Source organism: Heterobasidion irregulare (assembly GCF_000320585.1).
Source record: "Heterobasidion irregulare TC 32-1 unplaced genomic scaffold scaffold_10, whole genome shotgun sequence".
NCBI classification, from domain to species: Eukaryota; Fungi; Basidiomycota; class Agaricomycetes; order Russulales; family Bondarzewiaceae; genus Heterobasidion; species Heterobasidion irregulare.
In genome coordinates this window covers 157,870-177,106 of record NW_009258206.1, presented here as the reverse complement: position 1 = coordinate 177,106, position 19,237 = coordinate 157,870, and the positions used below count along the sequence as shown (strand labels likewise).

At 43.0% G+C, this 19,237-nt stretch overlaps 9 protein-coding genes across 9 annotated transcripts; 7 read left to right on the top strand and 2 right to left on the bottom strand.

Moving 5' to 3' along the window:
• Window positions 1–1,216: 1,216 nt before the first annotated feature.
• HETIRDRAFT_17006 (uncharacterized protein) lies at window positions 1,217–1,693 on the bottom strand (the record flags this gene model as incomplete). Its single annotated transcript, XM_009552160.1, has 1 exon — window positions 1,217–1,693. A coding segment is annotated over one exon (477 nt), but the record flags the coding sequence as incomplete, so codon positions are not given.
• A 222-nt stretch (window positions 1,694–1,915) lies between these two features.
• Window positions 1,916–2,848, bottom strand: HETIRDRAFT_454463 (uncharacterized protein; the record flags this gene model as incomplete). Its single annotated transcript, XM_009552313.1, has 1 exon — window positions 1,916–2,848. The coding sequence occupies one exon, from the start codon at window positions 2,846–2,848 to the stop codon at window positions 1,916–1,918; it is 933 nt and encodes a 310-aa protein (XP_009550608.1).
• Window positions 2,849–2,891: 43 nt separating this feature from the next.
• On the top strand, window positions 2,892–3,104 carry HETIRDRAFT_327021 (uncharacterized protein; the record flags this gene model as incomplete). The annotated part of the gene is made up of 1 exon (XM_009552312.1): window positions 2,892–3,104. One exon carries the CDS (start codon window positions 2,892–2,894, stop codon window positions 3,102–3,104), a length of 213 nt encoding a protein of 70 aa, XP_009550607.1.
• A 3,530-nt stretch (window positions 3,105–6,634) lies between these two features.
• On the top strand, window positions 6,635–6,817 carry HETIRDRAFT_52094 (uncharacterized protein; the record flags this gene model as incomplete). The annotated part of the gene is made up of 1 exon (XM_009552193.1): window positions 6,635–6,817. The coding sequence occupies one exon, from the start codon at window positions 6,635–6,637 to the stop codon at window positions 6,815–6,817; it is 183 nt and encodes a 60-aa protein (XP_009550488.1).
• A 5,213-nt stretch (window positions 6,818–12,030) lies between these two features.
• On the top strand, window positions 12,031–12,465 carry HETIRDRAFT_240613 (uncharacterized protein; the record flags this gene model as incomplete). Its single annotated transcript, XM_009552311.1, has 2 exons — window positions 12,031–12,249; window positions 12,298–12,465. Coding segments are annotated over 2 exons (387 nt in total), but the record flags the coding sequence as incomplete, so codon positions are not given.
• A 123-nt stretch (window positions 12,466–12,588) lies between these two features.
• On the top strand, window positions 12,589–14,522 carry HETIRDRAFT_105729 (uncharacterized protein; the record flags this gene model as incomplete). Its single annotated transcript, XM_009552310.1, has 2 exons — window positions 12,589–12,609; window positions 13,779–14,522. 2 exons carry the CDS (start codon window positions 12,589–12,591, stop codon window positions 14,520–14,522), a joined length of 765 nt encoding a protein of 254 aa, XP_009550605.1.
• Window positions 14,523–14,630: 108 nt separating this feature from the next.
• On the top strand, window positions 14,631–15,312 carry HETIRDRAFT_454461 (uncharacterized protein; the record flags this gene model as incomplete). Its single annotated transcript, XM_009552309.1, has 2 exons — window positions 14,631–14,852; window positions 15,040–15,312. The coding sequence occupies 2 exons, from the start codon at window positions 14,631–14,633 to the stop codon at window positions 15,310–15,312; spliced, it is 495 nt and encodes a 164-aa protein (XP_009550604.1).
• Window positions 15,313–15,442: 130 nt separating this feature from the next.
• Window positions 15,443–15,808, top strand: HETIRDRAFT_52697 (uncharacterized protein; the record flags this gene model as incomplete). Its single annotated transcript, XM_009552213.1, has 1 exon — window positions 15,443–15,808. A coding segment is annotated over one exon (366 nt), but the record flags the coding sequence as incomplete, so codon positions are not given.
• A 2,960-nt stretch (window positions 15,809–18,768) lies between these two features.
• Window positions 18,769–19,098, top strand: HETIRDRAFT_247617 (uncharacterized protein; the record flags this gene model as incomplete). Its single annotated transcript, XM_009552308.1, has 1 exon — window positions 18,769–19,098. A coding segment is annotated over one exon (330 nt), but the record flags the coding sequence as incomplete, so codon positions are not given.
• Window positions 19,099–19,237: the final 139 nt, after the last annotated feature.

Below are 19,237 nucleotides of genomic sequence, written 5' to 3'. Positions count from 1 at the left end.
TTGTGACCAACAACTACATGCTTCAAGAGTCATATGGGACTCTGACAATATACAAGGGAGGATAAGGGGTATGAGTGAAGAGATGAGTATGAACATAAACAAGGTCAAATGACGAGGATGATAAGTTTTCAAAAGTCAGCAAAGGCAATTTTGATAGTTAAGATAAGTGTAAATGAGCTCTGAACTGTGGGACACAAAAGCTGGTTTATTCTAGAGTTATATGTAAGTTTTTATAGTAAACAGAGCCCTAAGTAAAATATTGAATAAAAAATGAGAGTAGATATTAAATAGGTGCCAAGCCCTAGCGAACAAAGAGAATAAGAAGGTAGATGAGATGTCCATATAGGCTCTGAAAGTAATAAGGTAAAAGTTAATTAGCAATGGCAAAATCCTGAACATTTGGGATCTATCATCTGAGCATTGGTAACTAGAACAGGCATTGGAGAACTAATAAAAATAAAAAAGATATAATATACAACTAAGGTAGCTAAGTAATGGTGCAAGATTGTATTTGACCAACCATGCAGAAGTTGGGAAAATAAGCAATAAGGACCGACCAACTTATTGAGCACATTAGCCAATATGGAATACTAGCTCTAATCTTGTAAATACCTATCATAATACTCTTGTGTGATCATGGTAAGTATGTGAAGTGTGGGTGAACTGACCCAAGTGCTGCCAAACATCCTTTGGTAGGTTGCGGTTGGTTGGGTGAAAACTGACTGTGTTCAGTAATAGTCAGTGTCTTTGGTACTCATCTAGCACTGTTTAGTCTCTGCACATGTACATAAGCCAAGCAGCCCCAGACCTGCAAGTGCGAAACGTCTGGCTTCTTCCCATGGACCATCTCAAATAGCGTCTTGCCCTTTAGGGTAGACGTCCAGAGTCGATTCCAGACGTGCACATAAGCGGCCAGAGCCTCGCCCCAGAAAACAAGCGGCAAATATGATTTAGAGAGCATAGCAGTGAGGGCCTCCATGATAGTGCAATTGGCACGCTCTGCCACGCCGTTCTGCTGTGGCCGATTGCACGCTGTGTGCCTCCTAGCGATCCCATGCTCCAAACAAAATGAGTCCCAGGCATTAGACATGTACTCTCCTCCCTTGTCATCCTGCAAAGCCAAAATGCGCTCTCCAGTCAGGTTCCCCACATAGGCCTTGTAGCGCTTGAAAGCCTCAAGCGCGTCGCTCTTTAAGCGCAGGACATAGACCACCTTGAGCTTGGTGAACTCATCAATGAAGGTGATCCAGTAGCACATTCCAGAGTGAGTGGCAATAGGGAGAGGACCATGGAGATCAGAGTGGACAAGTTCAAGCAGTTTGGAGGTCACAAAGCCAGTGGAGGGGAAGGGGTGAGCGTGCATCTTGCCAGAGAGACAGGGCTCACACATAGGGTCAGGCTGCATGTCCGAATCGAGCTGTAGACTAGTAACGAGACATTCCTTGACCATCCTCTGCACTCCAGCATGGTGGTGGTGGCAGAGACGACGATGCCACAGGGACAAGTCAAGAGGGAGAGTAGAAGCGGCACCAGCAGACTGCAAAACAACGGTGGAGGTGGTCCCTTGAAGATATGCATTGTTGGAACCATCAGGAATGACTGCCATGAACCACACTGCACCGTCCCAGGAGAAATGCATTGAAGATCCTTCTATTAGCATAGAGAAGTGCTTGTGCTGAGTCAAATACAGCACAAATAGGAGATTACAGCCAAGATCAGGGACATGCAGGACGTTTGAGAACTCCACAGACTGCGCCCTCTTGCCTCCAACAACTGGATTGAACACCACAGTCCCAATACCAGCAGAATAAATGACAGACGAGTCTGCAAGACGAATGGGGACGACGAAGGGACGATAGTTGCGAAGCCAGTGATGATGGGGTGTCATATGAGAGGTTGCACCTGTGTCCACATTCTAATCGAGGTCAGTGACGAGTGAGGGGGCTGTGGACGAAGGGGATAGAGCAGGGGAACGAAAACTTGCATTGCCTGCAAACTGCATGGGACCAGAGGCTTCAGGAGCCTGAACCGGGTGGGCCTGCTGTGGCTTGGACTTCTTCAGCTCCTCATTGATCCTCTTGAAGCACCTGTCATCAGTGTGGCCAGTGGCACCACAGAAGTCGCACTTGTACTGCTTCCTGGGTGGCCTGGAACGTCTGTAGGAGGTGGAGGAAGAGGAGGGGGATGAAGCAAAGGATGCCACAAGGGCCTGTGCAGAGTCTGTGGGATCAGAACGACGCGCACGGTTCAAATCCTCGCGCCTGAACACATCCTTGAGCTTGGAGTGAGACAAGACGTCCATAAGACTGAGGGAGGAGCAGAAGGTGTCAAACTCAGAGAGGAGAGACCACAAGAGGGCCATGCAAGTGAGCTCCTCGTCCTGCTTCTTGAGATCGAAGCCAGAGTCGCGGAGGTTCTTCAAGACGCGCATAGACTCATTGACATGATGAATGAGGGACTGGAGGGACTCATTGTTGCGCTTCTTGATTGAGAAGAGGTCCTCCATCGCATTGAAACATGATCCAGCAGACTTCTTGTTGAACTGCTCCTCCAGTTTAGTCCAAATAGCAATGGGGTCGTCCTCAATGCCATCCAAGACGCCTCTGAACTGGTCCTCAACCGAAAGTAAGAGCGCACCAGCAGCCTTCTGAGCATTCCTCTTCCACTCTGCCACCTCCCTTGGGTCAGCAGGCTTCTCCTTCGTGCCAACAGGGGCTGTCTCATCACCAGAGACCAGAATCCACAGGCCTTTGAGACGAAGCCAGGCCTTGATCTCCTTGGACCAGGAAGGATAGTTGCGATTATTGAGAGGGGAGACAGAAGGGAGAGCGAATGAGGGGTCAGACATGGTGTGGCACGAGTGGCATAAGCAAGGAAAGGTGTTGGAAGCGATGTGGGACGATGGGAAAGGCAGGGAAAGCAATGGGAAAGATGTGGCAGCAATGGGGTGTGGCCAGAAAGGAGTGGCACAGCAGATGGGAGACCAGAAAGTGTGGATAAAACGATGTAGAGCAAAGTCGCTAGAGCGTAGGGCCCATAACCTGTTGAGCGCAGTGACAACGAAGCGACTGGCACAGAGAGAGTGCCAAAAAGAAGCTCTATAATGACAGGACTGTGATCCAGAGGGTGAGAGTCTAAATAGATACAAAGAACAGAGGGGAGCGCACCTGTGGTCCAGAGGGTAAGAGTCTGAGGAAAGAATCGCCCTCGGACCACAGGTATTTAAGCTACACAGAACGATAAGAAACAAAAAAGAAAGATATCATCTAGAAAACCACCCCTTTATATTAAGCTCTAATTAGTTCTATTTATGCATAATTAAGAACAATTAGGATTAGACATTTTTAGCTTACCCCCCCTCTAAACCTGTTCTAATTAGATATAATTTTCCTAAATTAGGAATTATTAGGATTGATTATAACTTGAAATTTCGGAAAATTCATAATAAATTAAGCATCACAGTTCTCATAGCCTTATAGAGTCATGTCTATTAAAGCACTAGTTCAATACCTAAACACAGAATATACCTTATAACAAACTTGCCTTCTGCCAGAATTGAACCAACAACCTCATGTATGCAAGCACCCAGAATAGATGCTCTAGCCACTAAGCCACAAGGTCTAATATATAGACTTGGTAATCAAAATCAGTAGACATAATATAGGCAACCTCAACATCTCTGATTTACTCAATATTTATCTTTTCTTTATCTAATAAATAATCAGGTCAATAAATACCTAAAAAGTCAGGTCTTTCAGGATTTAGTTTAAACACCAGCTAAGAAGATAATAAACCAATGGAAAATCAATAATACACTTTATATAGGATAAAAATAAATTATGGCACTTATACAATTTGGACTAAGAATGTGTAAAACTATGATTGAGTGTAATATCCAATGGGACTCTACTAGTATGGACAATGCTACCTGAATTTGCAAATTTGATCAAAAACATGATTATGAATAATCAAGATCCAATAAGAGAGAGGGGTTTTCCAAATAGCCACTAGTGAGGTAGAGGGTGGGGACAAGAGTATATGTATGGCATGCCTATATATAAATAAGCACAAGATTGTTGGAGGTGATCTTAATATGCTTAATGCATATATTTCCTATATGGCAGGCAAATATATCATTCTAGCACCACATACCAATATGACTGTCTTTTCCACAGCCTAATAGCTAGAGGAAAACACCCAGTTTGAGCATCTTCTGTATAACAAGGCAATAAACAATATAAATAGTGCTAAAAATTGTAATATCAATAGTGATGATAATTGTGTGCTGCACAAGACAGTATTAATCACTATACCAATAGACAAGGTCTACAAGGCTGCATATAGCATATCCCTAAGTCCAACCCACATGTTGTGTCCTATAATGACCAGTAGCAGGCATTGGTTAACAATGACAACTTTAATGATCTTGTGTGCAAGGCCAAGGTACCTAGGTCTTCATAGCCTCTTGTGGCAGCTGCCAAGCTGCCAACAAAGTGGCTGGGGGCATCAATGCATATTTCTCTCTTTTGATATCCCTTATAAAAGCAGCTGGAAAGTCAGCAAAAGAGCTACAAGATAATAGTATAGGCATATATGAAAGAGAGTAATATGCTGAAATAGTATAGAATGTGCCACATCTTTACCTTCTCACTGATAGAACAGTAGTGCTTACTATTTCCTACTAATAATTAAAGACTTCTTAGTATAGAATTAGTGCTAATATCATGAAATTAGAAACCAATATAATGCTCACAATATGTTGCCCCCAATTAGGAAATTAGACACTTTTAGATACTATTGACACTTTTAGATACTTTTAGACACTATTAGATATAATCCAGAGCTAATACAAGGGGGTGTTTTTGCAGATGTGTTCATTTACCTCAAATGAACTATCAAAAGAAACTCAAAAGGAATCTGGGTTTATATAGGTAAACAAGACAGCAGAAAACCTATTGATACTCTACTAGTTGCCTGGAAAGACAAGAAAGCACCACTTAGAACAGTAATTACCCCAACTCAAACCAAACCAGTCTTAACACTGATCAATATCCCAAAAGAAGACATACTAGCTGACATCTGAAAGGAAGATATTGACAAAGGAATTATCCCAGTAAGAGGAGTATCTCCTATTGCCAAAGAAGACCCTGAACTTATACTAGAACCAAGCAACCCAAAACAACTGGACCCAAACCCAGATCCAATACCTAGTGTAGAAACAACCAATGCAAAAGACAAAATGATGAACAAAGAAAACAAGCCCAAGGGCTTTGATGGGACTAGGTCAAAATACCAAGAATGGATCTACAAATGCCATATGTACATCATGGCAAATCTAACCAAGTATGACATGGACCTAGCCAAAATCCTAATGGTATTGTCCTACATGTGAGAAGGAACCACCTCCTTATTTACCTAGAAGTACTATTTTGACAGAGAGCTCTGAGAATATAAGCCAACAGAGACAAAATTAAAATAGGGAACATTCAAGGAATTCCTAAAAGAACTCACTAAAACATTTAAAAATGAAGGAACTGAACAAAAAGCATGACAAAAGTTATTCACTATAAGAATGGGAAAGCAATCAGCAAATAACTTTGTCACAGATTACCTTATCACCACCAGAGAAAGTGGATTCAACCTAGAATCTACCATTGATTATGTCTGCTAAGCCATACACCCAGAAATACTCAAACAAATCTACAGACTGCCTGAGCCGACAACTATGGACAAATGGGTAAAGTATACCCAAAGGTTTGATAACCAATAGAAAGAACTCCAAAGCATAAAAAGCTCAATTCTTACTGCTACCCCTCATCAAAACAACCCTTTCTGATACAACTTATCTAATGCCCCCTCTTCCATGAACAACTCCATCATACCAATGGTGATAGATGCTATCTGCACTCCTCTCATGGACAATGAATATGCTAGACTATGTGCAGAGGGTAGGTGTTTTTACTGCTATCAAAAAAGGTATATAGCAAACCAATGCCCTACCAGGGCTTCATCTAGGCTATATGAAGGGACAGCTGGATATGCTCAACCAGATAGTAAAAAAGTGGGGAACCACCCAGCTTAAGCTGGCAGAGCATTGGCTGGCAAAAGAGGAAGCTATAGTAGAGCTTTCTTAGCAAGAGCTCAAAGCAGTGGTAAAGGAGTGACTCCAAGAGAAGGTAAAAGTGTAGCAATAACTAACTCATTCTAGGCTAGACTCATAGCACACCAAGCCTATGCATCTGGAAGAAATGCACTTGTATGTTAGAAGGAGCCTAAGGTTAGCTGAGAAAAGGTCCAAAGGCTTATAGGGAAGATGTGATAAGACAAACAAAAAGCACTCCTACAAAAGCTGAGTGAGGGAAGCAAGCAAAAGGAATTGGAAATGGATTTTTAAACTGGCCTATATCCTTGGTGTATGATAGGCCCACCCAGAACTCCCTTGTAAAAACAGCTATATAACTTGCAAAATCAAATCAAAAATTGTCAATGCATATAAACATGCAACTGAAACACAAGAGAAGAACCACTAAAGCAAAAACATACCACTCAAAAAAATCAACAAATTCATCCCAGTGTTCATTGTAGATGGCATAGCCAATAAAGGAGGAAAATCATGGACAAAGCATGCCTACCAATGAGAATAATAAACAAAGAAGGGGACTATCATAATAAACAGTGTGAACTACTCACTACCAATCTAGGAGGAGAAGATATTATTTTGGGAACAGATTGGCTACATAAGCATAACCCACAAATTGATTGGGTAAAAAACTGCCTTATATTCTCCTCATGTACAGCAACATGCATTGTCAGCTGACCCAAGTTCATAATACAGGCACAATTCCTTCTATAATGAAGAAGCATAAAGACAATTGGATATTCAAAGATAAAGAATAAATCTAAAGGAGAAGAAGAAGACTTCTTCTCTGAATTCTACAAAGAATGGTACAATAAAGACCTTTTTGAAATGCACCCAATCGAAGCAATCTATATTAAATCAACCCATAGTAAATCACAAGAACTAGCAGAAGCAGCAAACAAAAAAAAAATGAATACACAGTAGAAGAAATAGTCCTTGCTTACATTCTTAAATGTATTGCCAAAGTCTTCAGTCAAGAAGCCTCCCAAAGACTTCCCAAACATTTGCAATGGGACCACAAAATTGATATGAAACTAAGATAGGAACCAAGCAGATGCAAATTATACCTTCTAACAAAAGAAGAAGACAAGCTATACAAAATGCTATAAGAACACTTAAAATGAGGAACCATCAGAATATTGAAATCCCCACAAGTATTCTCATTCTTCTTCATAAAAAAGAAGGAAGAAGACCTTAGACCAGTCCAAGATTATAGAAAACTAAACAAATGAATAATAAAGAATAAATACCCTCTACCCCTAATCAACAATGTAATCTGAACCATTGCAAAGTTAGGGGCAAAAGTCTTCTCAAAATCCAATGTCAAATAGGGATACAACAATATCTGTATTATAGAAGATGATGAATGGAAAACAGCCTTCCTAACTAAGTTTGGCCTATTCAAATGCCTGGTCATGTTCTTCAGTCTTTGCAACTTGCTAGCAATATTCCAAACTATGATAAACATAATCTTCCATAACCTTATCATTGCATAAGTTATAGCAGTCTACATGGACAACATCATAATCTTCACAAAAATAGTAGAAGAACACCAACAAGTAATGATCAAAGTAATGCAGATACTTCTGGACAATGACCTATTCCTCAAACCCTCTAAATGCACATTTAAAGTAAACACAGTCAAATACCTCAGCTTCATCATCTCTATAGACAAGATAGCCATGGACCTGGTCAAGATTGAAGGAATTTCCAAATGGCCAACTCTAACTAACCTAAAAGAAGTACAATCCTTTTTAAGCTTTGGAAACCTCCCACCAAAGATTCATTAAAGACTTTGCCATGATAGCATGACTCTTAAATGACCTAACAAAAAAAGACACTCAATTCACATAGACCAATGAGCATAATGAGGCATTTGAAACCCTCAAATACTATTTCACATTAGTACTGGTACTTATCTACCCCAATAGCAGCTGCCCCTTCTGACATAAAACTGATGCCTTAGACTTCACATTAGGTGCCATTCTGTCACAAAAAGTCCTGGGTAATGGCTGGCACCTAGTAGCCTACTTATCAAAGTTATTCAATGCTGTGGAATGGAACTATGATATCTTTGATAAAGAGCTACTAGCTATAACACATTCCCTGGACCACTGGCACATTTACCTTGAAGGCACATGATATTCATTTGAAATATGGTCAGACCACAAGAATCTCCTATACTTCTCAATAGCTAGAACCCTTTTCTATAGGCAAGCACACTAGGTCCTCTTTCTATCATGCTTTGACTTCACATTGGTATACAAACCAGGCTCATCCCACTGTCCAGATGCTCTATTCCAATGTCTAGACCTAAAAAAATGGGTAAAATCAGACAACAAAAACCAGGTACTACTAAAACCCCAACTATTCGTTAAAAGCACCACAGAAAGAGGCACAGTCAAGATGTTAGATAGACAACTTAGACAAAAACTGAAGAAAGTCACAACAAGAGACAAAGAAGTGACCAAAGCATTGGAAGTCATCAAAGCTTTGGGACCCAGAGTGCTCTTGAAAGAACTACAGGGATGGAACTTCCAAGACAACCTCATTTGGCATTAAAGCAAAATATATGTTCTACTAGATGACAAACTCAAAAGAAAAATAATAAAAATATATCACAACTCACCTATGACAAAACACCTGGGATAATGGAAGACCTATGTCCTAGTATCAGACAACTTCTGGTGGCCCAGAATGTTAGTATTTATAAAGGAATACATAATAGGATGTGTGACATGCTTGAACATAAAGAATATCACATACCCTATATACACTCCACTAATCCCAAATAAAATACTGAAAGGACCCTGGCAGATAGTTATAATGGATTTTATTACAGACCTTCCATAAGTTAGACCATATGACACAATATACATAACAGTGGACAGAAGCACAAAAAGAGTCATATACACCCCATGCACAAAAACCATAGATGCCAAGAAAATAGCCAACCTCTATATGAAGAACATCTAGAGACAATACGGACTTCCAAAAAAGATCATCTCAAATTAGGAACCATAATTCACTACTAGATTCACAAAGGAACTTTGAAAGAAACTAGGAGTAAAAATAGCCCTATCTACAGCTTATCACCTAGAAATAGATAAGAAAACAGAACAGGTCAATCAAGAGCTAGAACAGTACCTCTACCCATTCTGCAACCACAAACAAACAAACTGGCCCAAACTCCTACCATACGCAGAATTTGCACACAATATTAGAGAATACTTAGCCACACATCAGTTATTGTTCAAACTCATGTATGGCTACAACCTATCCTTCATACCCCAGATAACACCAAGATTAGACATCCCTGGCATTGAACAGAGACTCGAAAGACTAGAACAATTACAAAAAGAAATAAAAGCCAGACTAAAGGTTATAGCAGAACTAATATAGAGAAAAACTGCCAAGAATGAAGTCAAACTGAAAGCAGGACAGAAAGTTTGGCTCTCAGGAAAAAATATAACCACTACGCACCCCAAGGATAAACTTACCCCTTAACTACATGGACTATTCGTAATAGGAGAAAAACTGGGACCAGTAATATACAAACTAAAGCTTCCACCCACATGGAAAATACACCCCATGTTCTATGCCTCCTTAATCATGCCATATCAAGAAATGGCTGCTCATGGCCCTAATTACAGATAACCACTCTCTGACCTCATCAAAAGACAAGAAGAATACAAAGTCAAGGAAATTCTAGATAGAAGGAAATGCAGATGTAAATACTAGTGCCTAGTATGCTAGAAAGGATACATAGACTCGTTGAATAAATGGATCATAAGGACAAATCTCAAGAATGCCAGAGAACTTGTAGAAGCATATGATATTCGACACCCAACAAATCTCTCTTTACAAACAACCCTAACAAACATCAGATAAACAAAACCTATACTGTATAAAATCTTCAACTCAGTCCTCTCTGTCCCATCATCACTCCAAGCCTTATAAACTTATAACAATGATCTTCTTTCTATATTTTAAAATGGCTTCAACTGCAACCCCTATCCTTACTGCTGTCAACTTGTCTGATCATACCCTAGTTGATAAGTCAACATAGACGACTCCCACTCCTGAGTCATCTATGGCAGAAGAATGATCTATATCTTGGGACTCTGATGAAGAGTAGGCCATGCGTGAAGCAGAAAAAGGTAAAAAAGAATACATAAAGTGACTTGGTAAGATTAAGCAACATAATGAGAAAGTGTTTAGGATGCTAGAGTAGGATAACCAGGATAGGCAGCACATTGAAGCCAACAAGAGGGAGCTGCTTAGACAAGCTAAGCAAGCACCCCCATGCTCACATTTACCCCCACCTCTCATCTATAAAAGGGCAGAAGAGATCATTTTTCCTACCAAGAATCATACCTCACAGCCTCCATGGCATACCTCATGAGACTTATAAAAGGCACGTTGAGCACTAAATTCATGTCTAAACCCACCTGACTGGAGATAACTAGGGCACCAGAGATACTACAAGAAGAAAGGGCTTTTGTGAGGCATGTGCAGAGGTCTTTATAGATACAGAAAGGGACACTCATAGCCTGCATTAATATAGGTGAGAGGAAATTAATGGGGCTTGACCACGCTAATCCCCCCCATAACACATTTCATCCTACTAGCAACCCTACCCCCATCAATGAGTACTACATGCTATCCATGGCTTTGGTATCTTATCCCTTGTCTTCAGTCTCAAATGGAGCTCCACTTTGCCCAATGCTAGGGACTTATACCATGAGACCCAAAGGAGGAGTCTATAGGTTCACATGCACATCCCCTCACTTACATATCATCCCCATAACTTTTGGCCTGTGCTACCCACCCTCTCATACTAGACTCCCTGTTATTAAGTATGACTCAAGTGACTCCAATGCATGACCTCTTGTCAACTATTGCCAAGCCCTCTGAAGAGGTAAACAATCATCTGGCATAATATTAAACTACCAGGGCAGATAACAGTTTGAATCCATTGGGCTAGTACTCGCTGCCATGGTGAGAAGAGAGGCTTAGTTCTAGGATGCAGTCTCCACATGGTTCTAACAAGGTAAGGTATCATGATGTCTGTACTTAAGGGCTATCATGTCATAACTCAGCAATGGGCAATGAGATTGGTGCCCTATGTATTATTCCTCTATGGCTTGTAACTAATTTCAGCACAATGCTTATGTTTTTCTTGAACTTTTACTTACCATCTTTGGCACTGATAGCCTAGAGAGGGGGGGGGTAATGTTACAAACTGTTTATTGTACTCTTACTGCTTTTACCATAATCCACAAAGAGATATGTAGGATCCTTCTCTCATTTATACCTCATACTCCTATTCTACTATTACTTGGCCCATGCTCCTGCCTGTACATATTTATAGCTATTGCAGCACAGTAGGGGAGCTTTATGCCATCCACTTTTGTCCAATCTAAGAACTGCTGTCTACTAGTTTTCTCTAATTCAAAGGCACTAGTCTGATTAGCCCCAACCCTTCACTATCATCAATCATATTGTTTCATCTATTTGTATTGTCATTTGTGGCCTAGAATCCCCTCGTCCCAAATAGCTGTTTATAACATCCACATGATGAGCTTGGAGATGAAGTTGATTATCCCCTTCGTGATCTTGGCTCTATATTAGATACTCTTGGTCTAGCAGATAGGCCTACAGCTGATTATAATTGAGCTTGCAAAGCTGCAGGTATTAAACCAATCTTTCATCTATCTTGAAAAGATCTTCCATATGTCAATATCTTCTAATCCATAACCTCTGATAACTTGCACCAGCTTTACTAGGGTGTTATCAAGCACATGATCTTGTGGATAACAATAGCATTTGGTGCAAATGAGCTTGATGCTTATTGCCATTAAATGCCTCCAAATTATAACCTTTAGCTCTTCTCAAATGGCATCTCCACTCTTAGTTGTGTTACAGGCACTAAACACAAGCATATCTGCCACACTCTTCTTGGTCTTATTATTGATCTACCCCTACATAATGGATATTCACTTGCTCATCTGGTCCAGAGTATCCATGCCTTGCTTGACTTCATTTACATGGCACAATTTCCTTTACATACCACTCAAACACTCCAATATATAAACAAGGCACTAAAAGTGTTTTACTAAAATCATGATATCTTTATTTAGCTCAGAATCCAATAGCATTTTAACATCCCAAAAATTCACTCACTGCACTATTACACTTCTTATATCAAGCTTTTTGGCACACCTGACAATTATGATATAGCATATTCTGAACAGCTTCATATTAACTTTACCAAGGATGCCTATCATGCAAACAACAAGAAGAATGAATATCCACAAATGACACAGTGACTTTTGTGGAAGGAAAAAGCCATGGGCTATATTCCTTTTATTGTGTGGTGTCTAGCAGGCCATCCAAAAATCCAAGGCCTCCAACAACTAGCTTTGCCATATTATATGCATTTCAAAATGTCTAAACATCCAAATCAAGTCTGTGTTTTATTTCATTCCCCTGCTTCAGAATATGGTGCTATCAACTTCCATACTGCCCTCACTTAGTTTATTACTGCCCACTTATATCCAAGCTTATCACCTGCAGCTATTTATCAAAAAGCAAGTGTTCAACATCTTTCTTTTAGTACATTTCTTATCTTTTTCAAGATGAAATTTTGGGGTAAAGATTCATAGGGACTTAGTAATATGTCTGATACTCTTGATACTATTCACATTTGTCTATTTAGGATCAGTGCACATAATAAACTGCTTCCTGCCAGGTTTGATACTGTACTTATCAATATTGATGATAATCATGATATTAGGGTAAATAGCAAGTTAAATTTTTAAAAATTCACTAGTATAGTCAATTAAGCTAATTTATATTGCTAGGTTGCCATATTGCTCAAGTGCAGGCTGTTATGATCACGTTCTGTCGGGCCTTAACGGCGGTCTATTCCGACATGATCATCACAAATATCAAGCAGCCTCACAAGGAGAGGCGTACAACAAGATACAGATAGTAACCTTGGTCATCCACTCCCAACGGATCACCTTATCGTTGGTCGAGTATCACGGGCCTATTGCATAGCGGGCATGGAACGCCGCCTTACAAACTACTCACACATCGGGCATTGAGCTCCTAGTCTTTCCTGGCCAGAAGGGGACTAACGGAGAAGCACAAGAGTAGTCGTTATTGAGAGAGATGACTTACAGAATACCTACGGATACATATGTGGTATTCTCACGCCCTACTTCCTAAAGTAGTATAAAAGGCCCATAGAGTAGGCTGAGGTTCTTCAGTCTATTCTCTTCATTCTCCTGTATCTTCACATACAGGAACCTTCGTTCTTAGGTAGTCTTCACACTGTCTACTTCGTTCAGTACTGTCTTCCTACAGTACTCTTCATTGCTACATTGCAATACACCTTTGGCTCCTGTGCTACACGTACAGTCGAGACCATCGTTCCCCACATCCTCCACAAGCGACCTAGGGAAGAACCTCCTACTCTTGGGGTTACCGAACGAGCAGTTCGTAACACTAGAATAGACTCTTCTGCCCCTACCTTGCTCACACTAGCTTGCTGCCACACTCTCTCTCATAACCTTCCTTAGTGGGGATAATAGACCCCCATTAAGAGAGCATTGCTACACACACTCTGGAGCAAGACTTAGGCCAGGAATATCCACCCGGCACTAGACGTATCAATAACCAACTCCGTCACAACAATCGCCCTATCCGGCGCGAAGGGGACTTCTGGCTCTATGAAGACAATAACAGATTCGCCCCTCCGAATTACGATAACTGCTCATACCAAAACGGGCATTATTACTTCACCCTTGAAGACGGAACAGAAGAAGAGGATATTTGGAACGAAACAGAAGCACAGTGGGAACTAGCCCCACAATACAGGGAACCGGCGCCGGTAATCCCCGAAGACTCGGAGCAAGAGGAAACAACCTCAGAATCAGACTCCGACTCACTAGACCAAACACCGATCAACACCCAAAACGAACCGCTCGCCGAAATGTCGGGACAAGCTTCGACTTCTACAGACCCCCCTTCCGCGACAGTACAACCCGGAAGAGGAAAAGTCAAACTCCCAGACAACTATACAGGCAACCGCATTGAATCCCAGAAATTCATGCTCCAATACCTCCTTCTTTTCGCAGCAGAATCCGATCGGTACAAAACCGATCAAGACAAGATATCCCTGGTGCTCTCATGCATGAGATATGGCATGGCAGGAGCTTGGGCCGAGAACTTCCTCCTCAAATCAGTAGGAGCGGACCCTCCCACTGATCTAGGCACCTGGAGGGACTTTTTAACAAAGTTCAAGCTCCAATTTAGGGAGACCGGCAAGACCGACAAAGCGCGAAGTGCACTCATGGCCTTCTCCCAAGGATGAATGTCGGTTGATGAATACTCCAACCAATTCATTCTCATCGCCGCCGATGCCGACATCTCTGACAAGGAACAAGTCCCTTACTTCCAACGCAGGTTAGACCCGCGCGTCATGGACAAAATATATGACAAAGAAGTACAGCCAAAGGACACCATTCAAGATTGGATTAACACAGCCTGCGAAATAGACGGACGACTCAGAGCTAGATCTGCTCAAAAAGCCATCCTCGCCAACTCCACCTCCTTTCGCAGCAATTATTTGAATCATTTCCACACTCAACCAGCCGTCCGCTACAACTCCACCACCGCTCCTCGCAGAATGAACAACCAGGTGGTTGACATGGACATTGACGCTACCAGGAAGCGTAACGCCGAAAGTCAAAAGAGAAAATTTGACGGCAAGCAAACCCCCCGTTGCTCAAATTGTGGAAGATTAGGGCACTCTAGCACTAACTGCTGGTCGGCCTGTAGAGGTGTTCCACCAGTTCGAGGAAACTTGAAGAGACGCCTGGGTACGACAGGGAGAGGAAACCGCACGGTTGATTTGGAAGGAGAAGACTACGCACCCGCTATGGGAGACCAAGCGGGAATATATCGAGGAGTGGAGACAGAGGATGTTCCTCGCAACGACCAGCGGGTATCACAACCTGGTCCTTCGATGGAATGTCCTCACTCTGCCCCATCCGGACGACCCCAAACAAACCATGGGCAACGCGTTATGTTACCTAACAGACGACGGGGAAACAGAGGTGTCAGTCATTCTGCTCGAATCGGAGCAGTGCTCGGAGAATTAGGAGAAGATGAAGCAAGAGAAGTGATCTTGGGACACGCGGAGCGTTTTTCCTGACCTCTCCCTCACCAGCGAAGGAGAGAGGTCAAGGACGACCCGAGTTTGATGCCCGCACTTGTATTCGTATTGGAGCAATGAACGACCGTATCATCACTCCCATACGCCTGAACGTGAAGGTATCAAACAGGGATCAATACGCTGGAGCAAAGGCAACCATCGACTCGGCATGCGAGGGGGTTATAGTAAACGAAACTTGGGTCAAGAAACATTGTTTCCCCACCTATACACTCAACAACCCCATTCGCGTCTGGAACGTCGATGATACCATTAATAAAGCAGGTCTCATCCGATCCGCCTTGGATGTGAACCTCACCATTCGGGACATCAGTGGACGAATGCATACTGAGCGCGTCCAGATGTTTATCTCCAATCTAGGGAAGGACGACCTTATCTTAGGAACAGATTGGTTGAAATACCACGATCCCTCCATCGAGTGGAGGCGACGTGAAGTGCACTTTGATCGGTGCCCCCAGAAATGCCAGCAACCACATGGGTTCACTAGGGCAAGGGAAGAACCGCAAACCAATAGGCGGTTATCAAACGTGGAGCCACGGCACAAACCACGCATTAATGAGCGCGAAAAACAGCGCCTAGAACATCTCCGAAGATTATCGGAAGATGTAGGACTCCGCGATCATAGCGGAACATTTGTTGTCCAACTACGAGCATACCTCAAAAGGAAATGGCTCCTACAGGACATAAGGAAATACGCAGAAGAGAAACGAAAGGCTCAAGCCAAACCATCTCTTTCACCAAACGGGGGAGAACCTGACCTCCCACATAAAAACTCAGGAAAACAGGCCACAGAGGAACCAGTTATTTGGAAACTGGCTCCCGAACCGTCAGGATTTGCCAGCTTCGACCAGGATTTGGAGGACGAAATTGTTGTCACCAATCTAAAGGAAAGAGTCCCCAAGGCGCATCACGAATTTTTGGACATTTTCAGCGAACGAAAGTCGCAGCGACTCCCAGAACACACTTATTGGGACCACGCCATAGATCTGAAACCGACTTTCAAACCCCAAGTACCAAAAATCTACGCCTTGAGCCCAGAGAAACATGATGAACTAGGGAAATTCATCAAGGAACACCTCACTTGGGGGACCATCCGTCGATCCACCTCACAAACGGCAGCCCCATTTTTCTTTATAGGAAAGAAAGATGGAAAACTGCGCCTGGTACAGGACTACCGCCATTTGAACTCGTACACTATCCCAAATGTGTGCCCCCTTCCACTAATCCAAGAACTGTTGGACGTGATCAAAGGGGCCACCATTTTCAGCAAGTTGGATGTACGGTGGGGATACAACAATATACGAATCAAGAAGGGCAACGAGTGGAAGGCAGCTTTCATCACTCCACTGGGCTCTTACGAACCCACGGTGATGTTCTTCGGCCTTACCAACTTACCAGCCACCTTCCAGGCCATGATGAACATGATCTTCAGAGAACTCATCACGGCCCGGAAAATAACTGTATATATGGATGACATTCTCATCTTTTCCAAAAACATGGCGGAACACATCCAGGTCCTGAACCAAGTTTTCCAGATCTTGCGCGACAACGACCTCTATCTGAAGCCAGAAAAGTGCGAGTTTTATAAAGAAAAACTCCAATATCTGGGATACACAATTTCAAAAGACCATGTCGCAATGGAAGACTTGAAGGTGGATGCTATACAAGATTGGCCAGTCTCACGCACCGTCCAAGACATTCGCTCCTTTTTAGGTCTAGGAAACTTCTACAGGCGTTTCATCGATAAGTTCTCCCTTATCGCACGACCTCTGCACGACCTCACCAAAAAGTATGCAAAATGGAACTGGACTTCGAAGTGCCAGGAAGCTTTCAAACGATTAAAAAGGGCATTTTTCAGTAAACCCGTTCTGAATTACCCGGACCCCATGCATCTATATTGACTAGTAACGGATGCCTCACTAATCGCTTACGGAGCCACCCTCCTGCAAGAAGGAAAAGATGGCGACTGGCACCCAGTCGCATTCCTTTCCGGGTCATTTTCACCAGCAGAACGGAACTACGACGTCCACGATCGCGAACTCCTGGCCATCATAAAAGCGTTGGAACACTGGAATCACTACCTCGAAGGTGCACGACACCCATTCGAGATCTGGACAGATCACAAGAACCTGGAACACTTCCAAACGGCGCGAGATCTCTCACGACGACATGCCCGTTGGAGCCTTTATTTGAGCAGATTCGACTTCACGCTCAGCTATAAAGCGGGATCAACAAATCATTCCGATGCTCTGTCCAGGCATCCAGATCTAAGTGAGGGGGTGGAATCTGACAACAAAGCTCAAATTTTGCTCCCGGCCAACCTTTTTAACAAATCCGACGAAACACTGGTAGAACCGTCCCCGACACGGCATATCAAGTCCACAGAAATTGCATCCTCGGACCTCATCTCCCTCATCCGATGCTCAAAATTGGAACATGATGCCCTGACAAGGGTAGCCCTCACCAAACTTTTGCGAGTAGGGCCACAAGGAATGATAGGATTACTGGGACATTGGACACACGAAGACGGAATCACCAGACGAAACGGCCATATATGCGTCCCAAAAGACGATGCCATACGAAGACTTATTGTCAAAACGCATCACGATGCACCCGCAGTAGGACACCCAGGGAGAACCAAAACACTGGAGATGGTACAACGACACTATTGGTGGCAAAACATGACAAAACGCACCCTCCTATCCACCCTTTGGAAACTACCAACGTCCCTTGGCGATTTATCTCGACAGACTTCGTCACGGACTTACCCGAAAGCAAGGGTTTTGACTCGATTAATGTGGTAGTGGATCAAGGTCTGTCCAAAGGCATAGTCATCACCCCATGCAAGAAAACGATCACGGCAGAAGAAACAACCGTGCTTTTCCAGAATAACGTTTTCAATCGACATGGGTTGCCGACCAAAATAGTATCCGATCGCGGCCCTCAATTTGCGGCCAAGTTCACCCGAGAACTCTGGAAATGGCTAGGAATCACCGCTGCTCTCAGTACGGCCTATCATCCCCAGACGGACAGAGAAACAGAACGAGTAAACCAGGAGATTGAACAGTTCCTGAGAACGTTCTGCAATTACCACCAAGATAACTGGGTGGACCTTTTGCCGTTTGCCGAATTCTCGCACAACACGCGGAAATATTCAGCCACCGGAAAATCTCCTTTCGAAGTGCTATACGGGTTCAATCCCCCTTATTCAGCTGACACTGCACTGGAAACAAAGGTACCCACGGTAGCTGAACGCATTAAGGTGATCACAGAAGTCCAGGAAGAAGCCGCAGCCAGCCTACAAATAGCCAGCAATTACGCCAAAGACCGGGATCTCCACAGGAAACTCCCTCAGTGGAAAGAAGGAGACCAAGTATGGCTAGAAGGAACCCATATCCGGACGACCCATCCAAAGTTCAAGCTCGCTCCTAGGAGGTATGGACCCTTCAAAATATTGACGAAAGTAGGAACCCTGGCATACAGACTTCAAATTCCCCAACACTGGAGGATCCACCCGGTGTTCCACGCCACAACGCTAACCAAGTATAGGGAAACCGAGGCACACGGAGAAAACTTCGCAAGACCATTGCCGGAGGTATTAAATGATGAAGAACATTATGAAGTAGAAATGATCGTGGACTCAAAGAAACAAGGACGGGGAACCAAATATTTGGTCAAGTGGATGGGATATCCCGAGGCAGACAACACCTGGGAACCCTACACTCTCCTAAAAGGGACAGCGGAAGAAGCTATGAAAGAGTTTCATGACCAATACCCTGACAAACCTCGTCCGGGAGCACCCTGAAAAGCAGAGGAAAAGTCCATAAAAGAGCGACCAGAGAGCCCTAACGGAT